The following is a 20,729-nucleotide window of genomic DNA, read 5'->3' as shown; positions in this document are numbered from 1 at the left end:
CTTATTGTCTCTACACATCTGACAGTACACATGTCAATCAAACTTTCAAAATAAAAGCACACCACACTTATAAGAAATTTCCCTCATTTTTAAAAAGCAAAATGATCTGATCCCGACGGGCCAGAGTGCAACGTCCCGACCAACGCTGCTTGCAGCTTTAATTATAATTGACCTCTCTTGTGTGGCCAACAAGGAGGACTATTTCCCTATTATTATACGTACTCTAATATGAGTTATGTCGCTGAACAAATAATTTCATGTTGGAGAACGAGTGTGTTTTAAGCTTTATTAAAAACTGCACTTACAGAATGCCACACAGTGTAATCAGTGTCATTTCATGTCATATCCTGATTGGTCGGTTTGTAGTTGAGGGTCGTAGCAGCACTCAGTCAGCAGCAGTGGTGAGAATTTGTCAGAGTTTGACCACATTTCTCTCACTAGTGTCAACTTTTATCTCAGAAAGCCCAAAATCGCATCGTGTAAAGACGCCTGAAGGAAGGAGGGTGAAAAAACTGCAGGCAGAAGTAAACGAGCCTCCATCTCTGTAAACCAACACTAGTGTCTAACACTGTGACGTTTGAAAAGGTTTTTGATCCTGTAGAAACAGTTAAATGTTGAAAATATTGTTATCAAATGTCATTAAAATAAAGATTCTAATCCACAAACTAACTGTGTTCCAGTTTGAGGTCTTTAAACCTCATGTTTCATGCTGATGAAGGAGCGACCAGAGCCGCTAAATACGGAGCGATCTGCCTACACAGCCGCTGCCCCGCTGATCTGTTAGCTTGGTGCTAACGTTACATTTATTTTACAGCGTCATGTGTTTGAGATTTGTATGAAATGATACATTTATTCTTATAAATGTTCTTAAAATATTCTTATAATGACAGAAATGACGAGTTTGATGATAAACATGTAACCAGAAGTTCACAGAGTTCAGCAGATGTGGCTGATATATGTGACAATTCTCACATATTGTTAAATTAAAAATCTGTTTTTTTCCATCTGCGGATCTGATCAAGGTCACTAAGTTTCAGGAATGTACATAAACAAGCCCCACCCACTATTACAATCCCAGTCCAAGCCTCGTGAGAGAGGACAGGTGAGAGGACAGGTGAAAGGACAGGTGAAAGGACAGGTGTGTCACCGCAGGAAGGGTGGGAGAGTCTCAGAGATTAGGGACGCCACCGTCATCACAAAGATCAATGTGGACACCTGGGAGGATGTTATTGACCATAAAGAGACATAATGAACTCTAAGGTGTCCACACACAGACAATAACAGACTCCCATATGGAAGCATCAGTATTGTTTCTATGGAAACATGTAGTTTATTATCTTTGGTTGGTCGTTGGTACACAATTGCAGACTTTACTGGACACCTGCCAGCCAATCAGAGACCAGTATCGTCCTTGGAAATAACAGAGAGTGGGCGAGGCGAGGCAAGGCGAGGCGCACCAATCTGAACCCCAGTGAGGAATTTATGTCCACGAGTAAAAGTCCCATCCAGTGAGTCAGAGCGAGTAGAGGGGAGTGTGTGTGTGTGTGTGAGTCAGAGAGAGTAGAGGGGAGTGTGTGTGGGTGTGTGTGTGTGTGTGTTTGCTAGTATTTAAACACCACACCCTGTCCTGTCCTGGATCATAACGGAGCTGCTGCTGCTCACTACTGCATCTCTGAAGGTAAGAACACTTGAAAAACACCTCCAGCTGTTTGTTTGTGCAGAGTTTTCACTTTTGATGTGCTGAAAGAACTTAGAGGTGAATGCTTAACCTGTTAAATCTCACAAAACAGAAAGAGTTTCAATGTTTTTGGCACTTTAACTGTCAGAAACCTGTGTCTAACAGGTCTTTCAGTCTCAGTGAATTGGTGAAGAATTGATTAAAAGCTAAAATCTCTGTCAAGAGACTCGTATCAAACGTTGCAGATGTGATAACAGGCTGCTGCTCGCTGGGTGCGGCCGGGCAAAGTCTTCCCTGAAGACCCGCTCAGCTCTCTGCTGCCTGCAATTACCAGAGTATCATGTTCATGTCATTTCACAGAGAGGTGATGGAGAGTTCATGAGACTCTACAGAGACAAATTTATACACTGCTTTTCTTTATGTCTTCATCCTGTCAGCTGCTGCTGGTCCTGGAGGTCCATAAAAAGACAGTTAAGACAACAGTAAGACGGTGTTAGAGTCAACAAATCAAATCGATTCACAAACAAACACAACTGGAAAAAATACTCGCCTTGACTTACCAGTGACTGAAAGCTTTTATTTCAAAGCATGAAGAGTTTTGTAACCAAACACTAACTTGCAAAACATTTATCTTTAAAGTCTTCCCAGAAGTAGAGGCTGTTGTAGCAGCAGATCTGCACATTTTTAGCAACAGATGAAGCATTTACAACTCTAAATGAAAGTTTAGGGTTCAGCTGAAATGAGTGTCGTTCTGCACGTGGCCAAGAGGCAACAAGTCCTCCAAGTTAAACGACCACATAGTTCGTTGACACCTGCTGGACCTGCTGGAGCGTAATGTTTCCAAAACCGTTACATGTCACTGTTAAACAATAATGATGTTTTATGATGTAATGTTGGGACACGTTCATTGTCACGGCAACAGTAAACACCACGTTACAGTTTTAAACAAAATGTCCAGATCGCGGTTGAAGTGGGAAGCAAACAGCTAAGTCTCTAATAACCATCCACCCAACCCGCCTCCTCCAAATATGGACATTTGTCACCTTATATAGACGTCATCTGATCTGCGTCACTAATGGTCATAATTACTACGGCTGCTGGATCTCATCTCTCACTCAAACGTAACTATAGGTTGTTTTATGACCTATAGTTACATTTTTCTTGGGTGGAGCCAAGAGTCAAACACAGGCTGATAACTCACTGATAACATGATTAATTAGTGGTCGTGTCACAGGACAGGATAGAAATTATTTATTTTTATGATCAGAGGTTTAATTAAGGTGGACAGTTTTTAAAAAAGAACCAGAGACGTCGTCTTTTTTCCCCACACATTCTTCTTTGTGTTCTTTCCCAGCTCTGATGAGTCAAAATGTCTCCTGTGAAAGAATCTGACTCATCTGGTATTTATTTAGAAAACAAAATACAGAGTATTTAACAGAAAAACAGCCAAACAGATGAAATACAGAGAAGCCTTTCCCACTGCCTTTTTGTATCTAAAACTATTTTTAATTTGCACAACAAAAACTAACAATAAACATGATGGAAAAGAATCACACGGTTCACGTTATTCATAATGTTGTAAACTGACAGAAAACCACCAACATAAAGGATAAATCAGATGAAGCCAGTCGTTTCATTTTGTTTTCATAGTTTTATATTCTAGCAGTGCTACATGCTAACCGCTACATGCTAATTACTAACTTGTGCATTGAAATGACATAATTAGAGCCTTGCTTCTCTCTGTGTCTGATACATTATATGGCCAAAAGTATGTGGACACCCCTGTCAACATACTTTAGTTTACTTTTAGTCTGGTTCTGTTTTTCCTGGTTTGAGCCTCTTAGTTCTAATGAGGAGAAATCTTTAAATGTTTTAGTCACCAGTAATCTTACAGCTTTGCATCAACAGTTTGTTTTTGTCTTTTCCCTTTTTCAGCATGACAATAGTTGTGTTTCCATCCTACACTTTTTTATGTTTTTTCAATTTGTGCATAAAAACAGTGAAAACACTGTAAATTAAAAAAAAAAGTTGAAATATTGCAAAAAAAAGTCATAACACTTGGATGAGGTGCAAATGTTGACATCTGGATGAAAGCAAAATGGAAACAGATTTAGAGAAAAAATGATGTCTTATGGGAAACATTTGACTTAAACGTCCCTGAAGCTTCTGTCCCGCTGGAGAGACCCAACATGGTGGCAGATGTTTTTCACTGTCAGCTCTCTTCTTGGTCTCTGGGCAGCGTTCAGTACGTGTCTGTATAACTGACACAGAGCTGCTATCAAAACGCTTCCAACAGCAAGAAGCTGTGATGTCAGCTGTTTGTCCATCACGCTCTCCATCACCAGGATGTGTGACATGTTTCCATCACTTCATCTCTGGCTGTCTTCTTCTGTTTGTGCTTTACTGCACTCGACAGGAGAATCAACACCAACTCTTTACTGTGATGAGCCCAACTGTTAATATTCACTAAACAGAAGTGGATGGAAACAAACATTAATTCATATTTTCTTTTATTGATTTTCAGAAATTTCAGTTAAAATTTGAACTACATTTTGATGGAAACCAGACTTATGTGTGTGCACAAAGCAGCTCCATAAAGAAATGTTTTTCCCAGTTTGGTGTGAAAGAACACCTTTGGGATGAACTGAAACACCGACTGTGAGTCAGACTTTATCACCAACATCAGTGTTGATGCTCTTGTGTCTAAATGGGAACAAAACCCTGCAGCCTGGTTCCAACATCTGCTGGAAAGACAGAAGAGTGGAGGCTGTTACAAAATTACATTTTACATATCACGTCTATTCAGCTGTCCACATACTTTTGGCCATTTAGAAATAAGTGTTGACATATCTGAAATGTGTTTAGAGACAGAAATGGTGTCATTCCCCTTTAAATCCCAACAAACAGCAGACAATTCGGACTGACACTCAGCTTCAGGTCTGTTTGTGCCAGCTGTTGCTAGGAGACGCTGACCCTCACACGCTTCCTGTTAATGTTTTGCAAGCAGGTCAAAAGTCGAGAGGGCTTTCCAGTTAATTTCTAATGTGTTACATAACAGCCTCTGCGTTCCTTCAAAACTGTTACATTATGATCCATTTTCCTTATCTGAACGCCGGCCGCTCCTGCAGACACACCCTGGTACGTCCCGGTCAATAAATCAAACACACCTGAATGAACTATGAAGTGTTTACATCCTGTAGCTCTCTGAATCTGGATCCTGCAGCTATAAATGCTCACAGACTATTGTTTGCTCGCCCATTTTTAGAAAATCTGAAGAGGAAATTAAATGTTTCCACTCTGAAGAGGAGAGGAAGTCAAATCTGTAGTTTGTTCTGACAGTCACTGAGAAACTGATCTAACATAAAAAACCTGAGTGGAAATGCATATAAAAAATCCTAAAAAGAAGGAAATATTGCAGAAAAGGTTTAATGTTGGAGGCAGAAGTGGAAAACTTTAAATATCAAACAACAGAATATCTGAGGAAAACTGATGGAAACATTTTTCTAAAACGCCTTGACGTCATGTTTCGTGCTTCATCTTCTTCTACTGTTCACTAAATGTTCATGTCCTGCTGCCACTCATGGTTACAGACCTCCACTCTGCAAGAAAGACAAAAAATGAAGAAGAAAAATTTAAGGAGGGTCAGTAGTGTATAAAACCACGTTGTGCCTGATTTGTCACTACAGCTGATGAAAACACACACACAGGGTCTGAGTCAACAAAATCATTCATTAAACACATAGATATACCTTACGGTTAGGGTTAGGGGTTAGGGTTAGGGTTAGGGGGTTAGGGGGTTAGGGTTGGGGTTAGGGTTAGGGGGATGGGGGTTAGGAGGTTAGGGTTAGGGGTTAGGCATTAGGGGTTAGGGTTAGGGGTTAGGGTTAGAGGGTTAGGGTTAGGGGTTAGGCATTAGGGGTTAGGGTTAGGGGTTAGGGTTAGAGGGTTAGGATTAGGGGGTTAGGGTTAGAGTTAGGGTTAGGGGGATGGGGGTTAGGGGGTTAGGGTTAGAGGTTAGGGTTTGGGGGTTAGGGTTAGGGGGATGGGGGTTAGGGTTAGGGTTAGAGGTTAGGGTTAGGGGGTTAGGGGGATGGGGGTTAGGGTTAGGGTTAGGGTTAGAGGTTAGGGTTAGGGGGTTAGGGTTAGAGGTTAGGGTTAGGGGGTTAGGGTTAGGGGGATGGGGGTTAGGGTTAGGGGGTTAGGGTTAGAGGTTAGGGTTAGGGGGTTAGGGTTAGGGGGATGGGGGTTAGGGTTAGGGTTAGAGGGTTAGGGGTCAGGGTTAGGATTAGGGTTAGAGAGTTAGGGTTAGGGGGATGGGGGTTAGGGTTAGAGGTTAGGGTTAGGGGGTTAGGGTTAGGGGTTGGGGGTTAGGGTTAGGGGTTAGGGGTCAGGGTTAGGGTTAGGGTTAGGGGGTTAGGGTTAGAGGTTAGGGTTAGAGTTAGGGTTAGGGTTGGGGGTTAGGGTTAGGGTTAGAGGTTTAGGGTTAGGGGTTAGGGTTAACCTTAAGAGTCAAACGTTCTGAAGTATTGTTGAATGTTGCAGATCCACTAATGGTGTTCAGTGGAAATCACATTTTTTTTCAACAAAATTTCAGAAATTTGCTTAAAAGAAAGAAAAAGGCGCCTTTACATTAAATTAAAGGACAGGTTCACATTTTTTTAAAGCCAGTCTTAAAACAAAGCTCACACACCCATATTTGCAGTCGGTTGCTGTAACTTTTTCTCCTGACTACACTGACTGTAAAGAGATCCCGTCTCAACACAGCTGGAAGTAAAGTGATACAGCGGTGTCCTCGTTCTGTGTAAAAATTCATGTCAAAGTTCAGCTGATGGTAAAATGAAGCCTCAGCAGTCCGAGTCAAATTAAGTATGTTTTCTAAAGTTACAGCTTCTCATTGTTGTACTGAACGCTGTCCCGTCTCACTAAAAACACCTTTTAACTGTAACTTTGGAGGATCATCACTTGCATTTAGAGTCAGAAGTAGGTTTGCACATACGAGGAATTTGTCTCGGTGTTATGGTTCATTACAAAATATACACAAAAATTAAGTAAACATAAATAATATAAAATAGAAGTTTACAATAATATATGTAAAATATATTCTGTGACTGCATTATATTATATAAAATGCTCTGTGAATGTATATAAACTAATTTGTGGCCTTAAACCTGCACAACTGTTCACTACTGCTTGTTTATACTGTATGTACACCACGTGTGATAGTATGAGTATATATTGTGGTATATATACTGGAGATCATCAAGTCAGGTTTGTTAATGTGATAAATTCATCATGTTTGTCAGGTTTAAAGTGTGTTACACGTGTTCCCTCCCCCGGGTGATGTCTGGTCATATGACATTGTCTCTCTGGTCTCTCTGCAGGTTAACTCATCATGGCGCTGGTGTCTGAGTTTCTGGGCCAACTGACGCTGTCGTACGGAGGGGTGAGTCGTCTGATGACTTCACACACACACTTTCATCAATATAATTATTTCAGCATTAAATCTGTCCATGTGACCCACCTCAAACTTCTTTATTCTTTATTTGGATCCTGTTAGCTTCCACAAAGTGTTTGGAATCCACACAACAACAATAATAACAACAACAGTGATAAAACCAACGATAAAACAAGAAAAAGCAAAACAAGGCAAATATAAAGATCAGAAAATAAGTAGCATAACTCCACGTACAAAAAGGTTGACAATAAAAACAAAAACTAAACTGTCAATTAAATAGCTATACTATATATTACTATACTACTGTAAAACCAGTATAAAACCAGTATGTACTGTAAAAGCATTATATACACAATATAAATCCAGTGTATACTACTATAAAACCAGTATATACCAGTTTACCAGCACAGCTCTGCCTCTAATCTTTAGGTTTTATGACTGTAACTGAGAGGATCCACCCTGTGGAGGCTCTGCAGGTTTATCTGCTGTCATAAAGCACATAAAGGTTTAAAGGTTGGTTCAGAGTTCATCTGAACAACCAGAAACCTGATAAAACTTAATGGAGCAAATGAAATCTCGGCTTGACAAAGGAGGAGTAGTTGGTGCTTTCGACACAGTCAATCATGATGTTTTAATATAGAAATCTCTCTAAATGATGATGATATGTCCACCCACCTGTGTTTGTTGTTTAGTGGAAACACTGAAAACATCTTTAAAAGTGTTTCCTGTCTGAGGTGTAACAGCAACTGTGTGGATAAAAATCAGATGTAAACAGACTGAGACAGAGAATCATGTGACTTAAACGTCACTGAAGAGCTGAAAACATCAGATTTGTGTGGAGCGATGATGAGGAGACTGTAACCTTCCCCCTGAAAAAGAAAATCCAAGAACACATCGGACATCACAACAGAGCAGGATCTCTGAATCTTAATCACGGTGTTTTCGGGTCTCGTACGTGTTTTGTCTCCTCATGTTGTTTCTGAACAGCAGCAGACTGTGAGGTCACATGTCTCCCTCTCTGTCCTCTGTAGGAGGTGGAACCCAAATTCCCCACCGTGGTGCCGGTACGAGACTTCGACCCGGAGAAAGACGCTGCCCGGATCGAGACGGCCATCAAAACTAAAGGTGAGAGAGTCCAATAACCCCCCCCCCCAGACTCTCTGGAAGTTTCCACACAGATCTCAGACTTATGTAACTGTGATCTGACTGTTCCATCACCAGATCGTTTACTGAATGTCAGCAGCAAACGAAGGTTTACATGAAGTCAGAGAGTTTAAATATAAAGATAGTGACAAACATTCAATTTAATTTTTCAGTTTATGTCAACAAAAATGAGACTTCAACACTGGAGAATATTTTTATCAATGTTTAATTTGGGTAAATTTACTGTTTTTTTCCCTTCATGTATTAATAGATCAGGATAGTGTGAGCTGAGTCAGCTTCCACATTCAGTGCTAAACCAACACAGGTCCTGAATCACACAGCTGAGTCCAGATGCAGAAGCTCCAACAAAAAAACTCAGAGTCATCTGGCTGAAAACCTGCTGAATGTCGAGGTTTTAAAACAATGAAATGTGACGTCATCAAGCCACTTTGTCGGCAAATATGTGCAAACACACTTTCCTGGTGGATAACTTTGAAACATGAACGGCTTGAAGTCCCACTCACACCAGGATTTAAAGCGATCAGTGTATTTGCTCGTAGAGGTGAGTTCAACTGGTGAACTCACGACTTCACCCCTTTTACCATTAACAAGCTGTCCTGACGATGCTGACCTTTGAAAAAATGTAAAAAGCTTTCTGATGATGTCACCGATGATGTCACTTGAGTCAGTGTCGGTCGGGGCTGAAGACCTCTGCTGGAGGCTAACAGCTACTAGCATAACACACCACAATCTCCAGGTGCACTGTGGGTAATATAGGCGCCAGGTTTTGACAAGGAAGAAGTATGTGTGGAATAAATAAGACAGTATCTCTGGTTTTGCTGCATAAATATTCATGATTTTTTGAAATATTGCCCAGCAATGTTATCAGAGTGCAATAATTAATCTGTAGACTGTTTTAAGCTCTATGATTGGATGTTTCTTACAGAAATGTACCTTGTGAGTTGTAGTTTCTTCTTCAGTTTTTATATCAACTTTTGCCAAGACTTGAGAGCTCCAGCTGTTTGTCTTTGACTCTTGTTTCTATGTGAGGTGTTTTGGAAGCAGACGGCTGCAGTGTTTCTCTCAGCAGATCTCAGTTTTCATTCAGGACAACGGGCCAAAAGTCTGATTTCATCCTGTTAGATATCCGATTACCAGCTGGCCTCTGTCCCTGTATGAGCTGTTTAAACCATAACATCATGTTTTAATCTGACTAGAAACTGACTAAAGCTGGAGGAATTTTATCTCCAGATGCCACACAAACCCACTGCAGATGAGTGATGCATGGCCTGGGAATCAAACCTATAAGCTGGTTGGTTGAGTTCAGACTCGGCTGTGTTTATGTTTGTGTTTGGAGCACAGAGCTGCAGGATTTTCCAGCTGCTCTCACTTGGCTTCCTGTGTGTGAGCTGCAGTAAAAAGCAGGACGTCCCTCTGCAGAGTGAAGATTTTCCTCCGTTGTGTTTTTCAAGAGCTGACACAAAGAAACAGAGACTATCAGAGGCTGCTGATAGTCAGAGGATCATTTCAGAAGCTCAGAGTTTAACATGCAGAGGTTAAAGAATGAAAAACATATAGAAACGTTGAAGGACTTCACTGGTTTACAATATTTCTCATCTGAATGTAAACAGCTGGGAGTAGCTCAGTTATATGGAGGTACTGGGAGAGTCAGGAGCTAAAAAATCTGCCAGTAACTAACGAGATCAAAGCTGCTCAGTGGAGTTTTCTTCTAAACAAACTTTTCTACATTCAGTGTTTCGCACCAAAACTCATTGTGTGAATCCTTCAGGTTGTTGAATGCATTTCCTTCCTCATAAAAACATTTGCAAAGCTAATTTTATTACAAGGTAGTAGTCTTCTTCTCCGCCTTTGTTGGCAGTGGAACAATGTGAAAGCTTTGGCAGTAATAAGTATTAGACAAACTAAACAGGAACCCACTCATAAAAAAACGGATCCACAACAATACTAGAGGTCAGAAACTCCACAGGGAACCTTTAACGGATTCAGGCTCGAGGTTTTCTAACAGCACAGGTCTCCATTTATAAGTTGACCCTGATTATAAGACGACCCACCCTTTTCCAACAACTGTTTTTGGAAAAATACTTTTTGAATATAACTGTCCTGTGAGGCTGTTGGAGCATTTATGTGACTGTCTGTTTGTCTGTTTGAGCTCCTCATCCTCTGTGACGGTGGTATTTGGCAGCTTGACATATTCGTTTCTGCAGTACAGATGTCGGAGGACGCTTTGGACTTGTTTACACTCGTCATGAATTTATTTCCTCCATGGCATGGTTTAAAAAAAAACAATCTCTGCCAAACAAGCTGTCATTACTACGACCCCTAGAGGGCGCTGTAACTGAGATGTTTGCTGAAGTGACTGATTCAGTTGTTTTTCTTGGAAGGAAAGTCTCAAAAACTGCAGTTTTTAAATCAACAAACAATAAAATCCTCCACTAAAACCAGACTAATGTAGTAAATTTAGTGCCTGCAGATCTTTAAAGTGTAAAACACAGTATCATTTATGACAGACTATGACTGCCCCCTATGGGTTAAAAGTTTCAGCCCCCAACAGCAGAGTTTGCAAAAGGTGTTACCATGTCAGAATATTTTTTATCTCTTCCCAAATAAACCCCAGTGGCTTCATAATGAGTTAAAAAAGCTTTTAAAGTTGAACTTAAAAACAAATATTGAATATTAAACCTGTTCCCTGCAGGTGTGGATGAGCAGACGATCATCGACATCTTGACCAGACGCAGCTACGAACAGCGGAGAGAGATCGCCTTCATTTATGAACGGCTCGCCAAGAAGGTTAAACATGTTTCTCTTTTTGTACAAATATAAATATACATAATATATGTTCCAGTGTTCTGCGCTGGTGATCAGCTGTGACATTTTAATTCAAAATGGTCAGTCAATTTACATTATTATGAAACATTATAATAAAATATGTTTATTCCTATAAAACATAGCCATAACTCTACTCGTACCTTCTGTTTAATGCTAAATGATTGTTTCTAACACAGTGACAGATATTTTAGCTGATATATTCTACTGACTTTGGTACTTTATTGAAATATTTCAACAACTATTGGATGGACTGCTGTGAAATTTGGTCCAGACGTTCATGTTCCCCTCAGAGGATGAACTGTAATAACCTTGCACCATCATCTGATCCACATTTATTTTTGTCCAACAATTTGGTTTATGACCCAATACTTAGTGCTAATTAGTTAGCATGCTAACACGCTTAACCAACACGATGAACGTGGTAAACGTTATACCTGCTCATAAAGCTGTTAGTAGTGCTGTAGACTCTTACTCTCGTTAAATTTCATATTTAAATCTTTTTTTTTTTAGGATCTGATCGCGGCCCTGAAGGGGGCGCTGTCCGGCTCTCTGGAGTCGCTGATGCTGGGTCTGATGAAGAGCACCGCTCAGTACGATGCCTCCGAGCTCAAAGCCTCCATGAAGGTCAGAGTCACTTCGATAAATCTGTTTCCTCACAGAATAAGTGATGTCTGTCTTTACCAGGACTGTAGAGGGCGCTCTTTATCACAACAATGACAGGCGAGTTTAGTATCTCGTATAACCTTTGGTGAACTATTCTACAGAATAAAAAACAAAACATAACTCTCCAACAGTGTTTACTGACCAGCAACTGATCCTCCAACCATCACTTTAAACCAATCTCAACTCCTCAACAGACTTCCATAAAATTCACTGTTGATATTAACCGTCTCCAGACGATGATAAATAATGTTTCTGGTGACCCCCATGACCCGAGAAATATCAAAGTCAAATGTACAAAGTGAATGAACAAATTAAATTACAGATGAACCGTTCCTCTAGCGTCTCCCTCGGGACAGACTTTACACTGGTCTGTAAGTCTGGTTTGTCTAAATGTTTGTGCTTTTTTATTGTAAAATACTGTAGTCATTATTATTATTATTATTATTATTATTATTATTGTTATTGGCATTTTCTGATAATCAATTCAGTTTCAGGTCCTGGTAAATCACATGCTGCCTCACTGTTCTGGTTTATGGGGACATTTGAATAGAATAGAAGCATCATTAATGTTATTAGCAACAGCTGTGCTCTTCATGTTATCAGAAGTCTAAATGTCTGCTTAGAAAAAGCCAAAGTGACGATTGAAGAGAAGACATTTAATTGAACAGACGGCGATAAAGTAGACCGAGCTGAAATCTGAGAATTGCGGTGGCTTCCCTACTCTGTGGTTCTATAATATCTTTGACCTATAAAACTGCCTGTTATTTAATATAAAGTAGTGTTCTGGGTAAAATAAGGAGTCTTACCCAGTGCTTGTTTCTCCGTCCAGGGACTGGGAACAGACGAGGAAACCCTCATTGAGATCGTCTGCTCCAGAAACAACGAAGAGCTGTTGGAGATCAAGAAGGTCTACAGAGAGAGTAAGTGTGCAAATCTTGTTCCAACAATATTCAGTAAATCTGACACAACAAAAATGAATTATGAAAAAGAAATATGAAAACATAATAACATGTTAAAGCCTTTGTAACGTAAAAAAAAAAAAAGTCTCTTAAGCAACATCTAGTAGCAAACTACGAAACATCATCTGTGTTTTTTCTCTCTGCAGCGTTTAAGAAGGAGTTGGAGAAAGACATCGCAGGAGACACGTCAGGAGACTTCGCTAAACTGCTGCTGGCTCTGGTTCAGGTACGTCCACAGATCAATAACACATGCTTCCATTTATCTTATATTTATATTATCATTAGGGCTGCAACGATTAGTCAATTAATCAATTAGTTGCCAACTGTTTAATTAACCACCAACTATTTTAATGGATTAATCGGTTTGAGTTGAGTTTAAGGAGTTGTTGCAGCTCTATGTTTTATTTATTTTATCTTATTTATCTTCATTTAACTTTACAACACAATATATAAGAGAATTCTGAGATCTTTTTGTTTGTTACTGAAAGAATATAAAACAAAGATCAGCATAAAATAGACAAACTGACAACAGACAAAGACTAAATCTACGATAAATCAATGATACAGTTTTATCCATTTTGGTGAAAACGTTCGTATTTAGTGACACCTTGTTGCAGATCCATTTTCTGTGATGAGAGTGTCTTTATCTGAGTCGACAGATATAAAAAAAAAAAGTTATATGAACATTGTGTTACTTCATGGGTTTTAATAAAATTTTGATCATTTAAACTAATTTCATAATTTTAGAAATTTCGAAGCTGAATTTTGTCTCAAACTCTTTGCAAGTGATGACTCTTCAACCTTTTTAATGTTTCAAGTTGTAAGATTAATGTTTTTAGGTTGAGTTCCTTTCACAACATTTACATTGAATTTCTTAACAATACGACTTTATTGTTTGAACTGAAGTTCATTTTGTTTCCTTCGGTAGATTAAACATCCAGTTACATTTTTACACTGACACGAATCTCGTTTCATCTACAGACGAAGAGAGATGAACCCTCGAATGTGGTCGACTATCAGATGATTGACGATGACGCCAGAGTGAGTCAAACCATCCCGACGTTAACAGACTTGTAGAGACGTGTGATGTCTAAAAAGCTATAGTTGTGTTTGTGCTGATCTCCTGAATGTGAAGCTAACAGAGAGCGAACACAATCAGTCAGTGGATCGTATTTAACCTCATTAACTCCGCTCGGACGCCAGTGTTCACTACTTGGCCCATTTTTCAGTTTTTACTGACTTCAGACCTTCTGCTCTTTTTTCTGTGTCACCTCAAGTGTTTCTGACACTTTCACAAGAAACTTTGTCAGGTTTCCTTTCTGGAAAGACTTTATTCATGCAGATAGTCACTGTGGTTCAAGAGCTGCAGACATTTTCATTTTTACTCCAAAATATGGCTGGAGTGGAAGAGGTTAATCAGGAATCTATTGATCAATAAATCACTTAGGAATCAATAAATGTTGTACATGGTGTGACGATGAATTTTGTGTTCTTGTGAACCTCTCAGTCTCTGTATGAAGCTGGCGTGAAGAGGAAGGGAACCGACGTGGCGACCTGGATCGCCATCATGGCGCAGAGGAGCGTCCCCCACCTGCAGAAAGGTGAGCGACACCCACAACACTGCACACATGCACGACTGACATCACACACTCACTTTTTATTTTATTGTAACTTTATTTTTTATGCTAGCATTACCTGTAATTATTTTGTTGTAACTTTATTTTATGCTAATGCTACCTTTAAATGTTTTATGCTAACTTTGCTGTTTCTTTATGCTAACGTTACTTTGTTGTTTTTTTATGCTAACGTTACTTTTTTATTTTTTATGCTAACATTACTTTAAAAAAAAAATTATGCTAACGTTTCTTGTGTAAAGGGGGCTTGTGAGCTGCTGGTTGATGTTTTCAGATCTTCACAGTCAACTTCTCACTATCTGTAGAGCTAACTGTAGCCTGTGCTTATGTTGTCACTGCTACTAGCTGAAATATGTGTCATGTTAGCGAGCCAGAGCTAACAGATGATAGCAAAGATGGCGTGAGGTTACAAAAGGTTTTGGATAAAGGATTAGTGTCAGAATTTACCTCTAAACAGTCATTTTACAGGTTTACAGTAAGTTGATTTCTAAATACTGAAAATGTCCATAAATATCTGGACATCGTGGCAACATGTTTTCTGCTCCCTGCATCCATGAATGAAATAACGTGTCTTGGTTAAATGTTGACGTGTTTTGTCTGTTTTGTGTGTCAGTGTTTGAGAGGTATAAGAGCTACAGTCCATACGACATGAAGGAGAGCATCAGGAAGGAGGTGAAGGGAGATCTGGAGAAGTCCTTCCTCACTTTGGGTACGTTTAACAAAAAACACATCAGTACCAGGCAGAAAAAAAGTACTACTACTACTAACTAAGTACATTTACTCAAGTACTGTAGTTAAGTACAATGTTGAGGTACTTGTACTTTACTTGAGTATTTCCATGTGATGCTACTTTCTACATTTCAGAGGGAAATATTGTACTTTCTACTCCACTACATTTATTTGACAGCTTTAGTTATTTTTCAGATGAAGATTTGACACAATGGATAATATAACAAGCTTTTAAAATACAACACATTGTTAAAGATGAAACCAGTGGTTTCCAACCTTTTTGGCTTTTGACGTCTTACAAAAAGCAGTGTGTAGTCGGGGTCACATTTCACATGTCTATGAGTTGTTAACAGCTCCACCAAATAGTGATTTTTCCCTCTAAACTTCTCACATGCTTTCATTTCAATAAATGTTCAAATGATCCAATATTTCAGCAAAAATCAAAGATTAGAGAAAAAGTCCAAAAACTGAAAACAGATTTGTGTATCAGAACTTTGTTTTTTCTTCTTTCCTCTCCCATTAATCATCTCACCACCCCTCAGATTTATCTGCTGACCCTTTGGAGGGGCCCGACCCCTAGGTTGGGAACCACTGGACTAAACTAGCTAACTGTATATAAAGTAGTGTAAACTAGCTCCACCTCCAGCAGCTACAACAGTAACATGCTGCTCTAACACTGATGCTTCACTATTAATAATCTAATGATGTCATATATAATAATATATCAGTCAGAGGGACCAAACCACTACTTTTACTGCAATACTTTAACTACATCAAGCTCATAATACTTATGTACTTTTACTGCAATACTTTAACTACATCAAGCTCATAATACTTATGTACTTTTACTGCAATACTTTAACTACATCAAGCTCATAATACTTATGTACTTTTACTGCAATACTTTAACTACATCAAGCTCATAATACTTATGTACTTTTACTGCAATACTTTAACTACATCAAGCTCATAATACTTATGTACTTTTACTGCAATACTTTAACTACATCAAGCTCATAATACTTATGTACTTTTACTGCAATAAATGGTCTGAATACTTCTTCCACCACTGCAGGCAGAGTTTTTAAAGGATTATTATTATATTGTGATTTAAACATAGACGTGATTTAACGCATTATAAAGTCGTTATTGTTGCTTTTATAACTATATAGGACAGAGTGATGACATCAGAAGTGTATTAAACGTCTGCTTGTCTTCTTCTTCTTCTTCTTCTTCTTCTTCTTCTTCTTTTTCACAGTGGAGTGCTTTGAAAACAGGCAGCTGTACTTCGCCAACAGACTCAGTGACGCCATGAAGGTAAAACTGTCACACTGAAAATTCAAGCTGCAGACTCGTCAGTCAGTCGGTCCGTCTGCTCTGTCTGTGTTCGGTCGTTTGTCGTCCTCCGTGTTCAAGTGTTACGTTTGTTTTTATTCAGAGTAAAGGTGCGAAGGAGAAGGTGGTGACCAGGATCATGGTGTCTCGCTGTGAAGTCGACCTGATGAAGATCAGAACACAGTTCAAGAAGCAGCACAGAAGATCGCTGTACCAGACCATCGCTGTGAGTCTATCAGTCTGTGTGTGTGTGTGTGTGTGTGTGATAGACCACTGTAATGTCCCACTCAGGCAATGACCAGTGAACACACCACAGTGCAGATACACTGGAGAAATAAATTAATTTCAGTTTAATTTTTATTTTTTGAATTTGTAACTGACAGCAGAAACTTTCACTGAGTCTGATCTGATAAGAATCTTATAATCTGAAAATAAAATAATCAAATCATGTCATTTAATTACCTGCCTCAGTGAATCTGACCTAAGAAATATATTCAATAAAATACATTTATATTTTATAATTTAATTACTGTAACTGAGCCTGACCAGAATTACAATTAAAGTGAAAAAACAAAATGTTCGATTAAATTTATTTAATAATTTAAGAAAAAAAATAATAATCTCCTGTTATTGAATCAGCGAATCCAGTGACTTAAAAAATGTATTAAATAAAACAAATTATAGTTATAAATACACAGTCACGTAATTTTAGTAACTTAAGACAAAAAATAAAATAAAATCTCGTATTATTTAATCAGCTGTGAATCTCATCAGTAACTCTGATCTGAAATATGTTAAATAAAACATAAATACATATAAATATAATAAATATTTAACTAATTATCTAGTTTAACTGAATAACGATTGAAGCGAAAAAAATACATTTTATTAATTAAGTAGATTTTTTTTAATATTTTAAAATAAAGATAAAATATATACAGACATAGTTAAATATAACAACTTCTATTCTCATTAATAATTATAAATAATAATACATTTTATTTGTGCTGCAGTTTTCATTCACAGTGAATTTCGAAGTGCTGCAGCATTAAAACATAAAACATAAATAAAACATTCACTAACGAGTTAAAATGAAAAAGCCTTCATGAGTAACACGTTTATTATAGGTGTTTGTATATTATTCTCATGTTTACATGTAAATACAGTATTACAACATAAACAGCATATATACAAACTTATAAACATACTTTTTTTTTGTTTTTTATTTCTATTCTTATTTTTTTTTTACTTCTTATTTATTTATATATTTGACTTTTTTACTGTATTTATTTCTCTGCTGCTGCAGTTTTTGCCCTGTGGATGAATAAAAAAGTTAATAAAGTTTTAGAGAAGAAGGAGCTCAAACTGGACAATGACATCGGGCTTATATAGATATAATAATCATGGAATTATTATAATTAATATTAATGCTGGTTGTCTTTGTGTCATTCAGGAGCACACTAAAGGAGACTACCAGAAGGCTCTGCTCAGTCTGTGTGGAGGAGACGACTGAGACCTCCTCTCCGTCTGGACTCAGTTTCCCAGAATGCCGCTGGGTTTGAAAAGTCAGCTGACTGCAGATCTTCTTACAGTATTGGAGCCTTTTTTTTTTTTGTTTCATATAGAGCAGATTGAGCCACTTCCATCTTCTGTTTCTGAAATAAAAACTTCTCACTTGTGTGTCTGAGTGCTGTTTGATAAACCGACCAGCAGAGAGCAGCAGAGACACACTGAGGTTCTTCCTGCTGAAATAGCCTTTATTATTATTATTATTATTTATCATAAACAACTCTGTTAAATCTGATGTCTGCTGGACTCAAGTCTGATTTTTTAAGAATGAGATGCAAAATGAGAAAAACATAATATTCAGAGTGAAATTCTTGTGTAAAAAGGTAAAGTTTAATTAGCTTTAATGTCTCCATAACAGAATAGAATATAATTTATGCTTAATGTGTAATACAGAGTAAAACTAGCTTCATGTTATCAATAACTTTTACTGTTTTTCAGCTGCTTCAAGTCAAATTTAATCAAACAAATCTGACAAAATCTACATGAAATCATCTTCACTTGTGTTTAAAATAAACTGTCTTCAGCCGGAGCTGTATCATGTATTTTGTCTTCAATCCTTTTGAAGCAGATAATTAAATATGTACAGGTGTGTGTCCATCAGACCTGCAACCATTGATTGATTAGTTGCCAACTAGTTTGTTAAATGATTAATTATTTGGAGTCATTTTTAAGAAAAAAAAGGCCAAATTCTCTGATTTCAGCTTCTTAAATGTGAATATTTTCTGGTTTCTTTCGTCTCTATTACAGTAAACTGAATATCTTTGAGTTGTGGACAAAACAAGATATTTGAAGACGTCATCTTGGACTTTGATCAACATTTTTCACCATTTTCTGATCATTTATAGACCAAACAACTAATTGATTAAAAACAATAAGTTTATTTTTATTAGCCATGCTAGTAATGTGGCTGAAGGTGACGTTTAATAACACTACTGACATTCCCATCAGCCTCAGCTGTACTTTGAGTTTAGTGTGAATTAGTGTCGAACAAGTTACATGAAAAATAGTTGCTTTACTTTCGTTACATCAGCTTGATCAAAGTTTGAACAACTTCAAAGATGTTCCATCTTCTGTGTTTAACACGTGTAGAAGAAGAAAAAGAGACATTGTAGTTTAACGAGCAGCTAGTCGACAGTTTGGAGGTGTTTACTGACCATCAACAGCTAGCTTAGCGTTAGCCGCTGGTGAAGCTGCAATTCAAGTCGTCAATTTTATTTGTATAGCTGAATATCATGTCTTTATATCATGCCCCTTGATTCAAATAAAGACAAAGTCCCCAATAAAAAAAAAAAAAACAGAAGAGAATAAGATAGAGTATGATCGGGGGGACGGTTCTAGGTGCCTCACCCATGGCTAATGTTAGCAAGCTAGCCAGGAAAACACAACGTAAATAAGACCTTGGAGTTAACCGAGTCACATTTCTCCTCTTTTGGTGGCTGCTAACGTTAAAATAAAAAGACACCAAACCACTGTCCAACACTGGTGCTAAATAGAAAATGTCAACATTCGAACACGCTACAGGTGGAAATCATTTATCAATGCTAATTCGAATCACTTCCTTCATGGTTTCTCAAGTGTTTTTCCTCGTTCTGTATTCCCAAATATGCTCAAATCTTTCTTTAATCGATCTCTCCCGGATGATGTAACGATCCTCCAGATTTATATTCCGACACCGGTTTACATTATTTACACTTCCTGATAAACATTAAATCTTCTAAACCACAGCATGTTAGCATGTTAGCATGTTAGCACCGCTGTGGAAACATATTTGGACAAACATGAGTGACAATAATTATAGTAATAATAACTTTTTACTCAAGATAATATCAGAGATTTAACATGATGACATCAGAGAAGCCAAAGGTTAAATGTCACTATGAATAAAATTATACTGATAAAATATGAAATGACGTCAGGAAGGTGTGTGATGAAAACAGTCAGTGATGATGAAATAAAGTAAAAAACATTTTCATATGAAAGTAAGACTCTGAGCTGTAGTTTCCTCCTGAGGATGTCTCAGTGTTTGCTGGATCAAAGTCAGTATTTGATGTGAAAATATTGGTTATTAATTACTCCCCAGTAGACCTCACATAGACACATATTTGTGATGTGTGTTTGTGATCTGAAATTAATTCATATTTGATAATTAAATCCAGTGAAAGTCAGTTAAAAAGATTCCTCCGCTGCTCCTCCAGGTTGTTTTTCCTTTAATCGTTCGTATGTTTTGTATTGTTTGTTTGCTGCTAATTTTTTAATTAAAGATGCTAATTTTACCTCCAGCAACAGTCCTTCATTTGCATTTCTGCTGCAGAAAAAACACAGCTTTAATGGAGAGAGTAGTTTAGACAGAGGGAGAGGAGGAGGAGGAGGAGGAGGAGGGATGAAGGAGGAGATGACATCCTGAACTTGATTGGTTCAGACTGAAAAAGAGAAAACAAAGATCAGTGAAACATCTAAAAGGGAAGATTTTTACTGACCTGTCAAAAGAAAATGTCCTGAATGTTTGTTTCCATCAACTCCTGTTGTGTAAATATTAGCAGGTAAACAGCAGGTGGCGCTAATTCTCCAGTCGGTGCCGTTAAACGGTTGCAGAAGAAGAAGACACAACGAGATGACGTCATTAAAAGAGCGACAGTCAAAACTCATTTCTGTTAGTTTCATGTATATGCAGATCTGATGTTTTCAGCGCTTCAGTGACGTTTAAGTCACATGATTCA

The 20,729-nt window shown here is 38.0% G+C and overlaps 1 protein-coding gene across 3 annotated transcripts; it reads left to right on the top strand.

The window, feature by feature from the left end:
* Positions 1 to 1,520: 1,520 nt before the first annotated feature.
* LOC121903552 (annexin A2-like) lies at positions 1,521 to 18,123 on the top strand. 3 transcript variants are annotated; one of them, XM_042420702.1, is made up of 13 exons: positions 1,525 to 1,678; positions 7,060 to 7,121; positions 8,165 to 8,258; positions 10,990 to 11,084; positions 11,634 to 11,747; positions 12,616 to 12,706; positions 12,892 to 12,971; positions 13,727 to 13,786; positions 14,253 to 14,346; positions 14,993 to 15,088; positions 16,367 to 16,425; positions 16,547 to 16,669; positions 17,897 to 18,123. In XM_042420702.1, the coding sequence occupies exons 2-13, from the start codon at positions 7,071 to 7,073 to the stop codon at positions 17,954 to 17,956; spliced, it is 1,017 nt and encodes a 338-aa protein (XP_042276636.1). In that variant the 5' UTR covers positions 1,525 to 1,678; positions 7,060 to 7,070; the 3' UTR covers positions 17,957 to 18,123. The 3 variants fall into 3 exon arrangements, with proteins under 3 accessions (XP_042276652.1, XP_042276636.1, XP_042276645.1); XM_042420718.1 differs by lacking the exon at positions 13,727 to 13,786 and having other exon boundaries at positions 1,521 to 1,678; XM_042420711.1 differs by lacking the exons at positions 1,525 to 1,678; positions 7,060 to 7,121; positions 8,165 to 8,258 and adding an exon at positions 8,685 to 8,838.
* Positions 18,124 to 20,729: the final 2,606 nt, after the last annotated feature.

This window comes from Thunnus maccoyii, chromosome 1 (assembly GCF_910596095.1).
Source record: "Thunnus maccoyii chromosome 1, fThuMac1.1, whole genome shotgun sequence".
NCBI classification, from domain to species: domain Eukaryota; kingdom Metazoa; phylum Chordata; class Actinopteri; order Scombriformes; family Scombridae; genus Thunnus; species Thunnus maccoyii.
Note: the sequence above shows the minus strand (reverse complement) of the source record. Positions and strands in the feature narration are given on the sequence as shown.

Excerpts from the sequence above, each read along its gene's own strand:
- LOC121903552 (XM_042420702.1), top strand. The coding sequence starts at position 7,071 with ATGGCGCTGGTGTCTGAGTTTCTGGGCCAACTGACGCTGTCGTACGGA. Across the intron at positions 11,085-11,633 it reads ATGAACGGCTCGCCAAGAAG|GATCTGATCGCGGCCCTGAA; the intron begins GTTAAACATGTT and ends TTTTTTTTTTAG. Across the intron at positions 11,748-12,615 it reads AGCTCAAAGCCTCCATGAAG|GGACTGGGAACAGACGAGGA; the intron begins GTCAGAGTCACT and ends TTCTCCGTCCAG.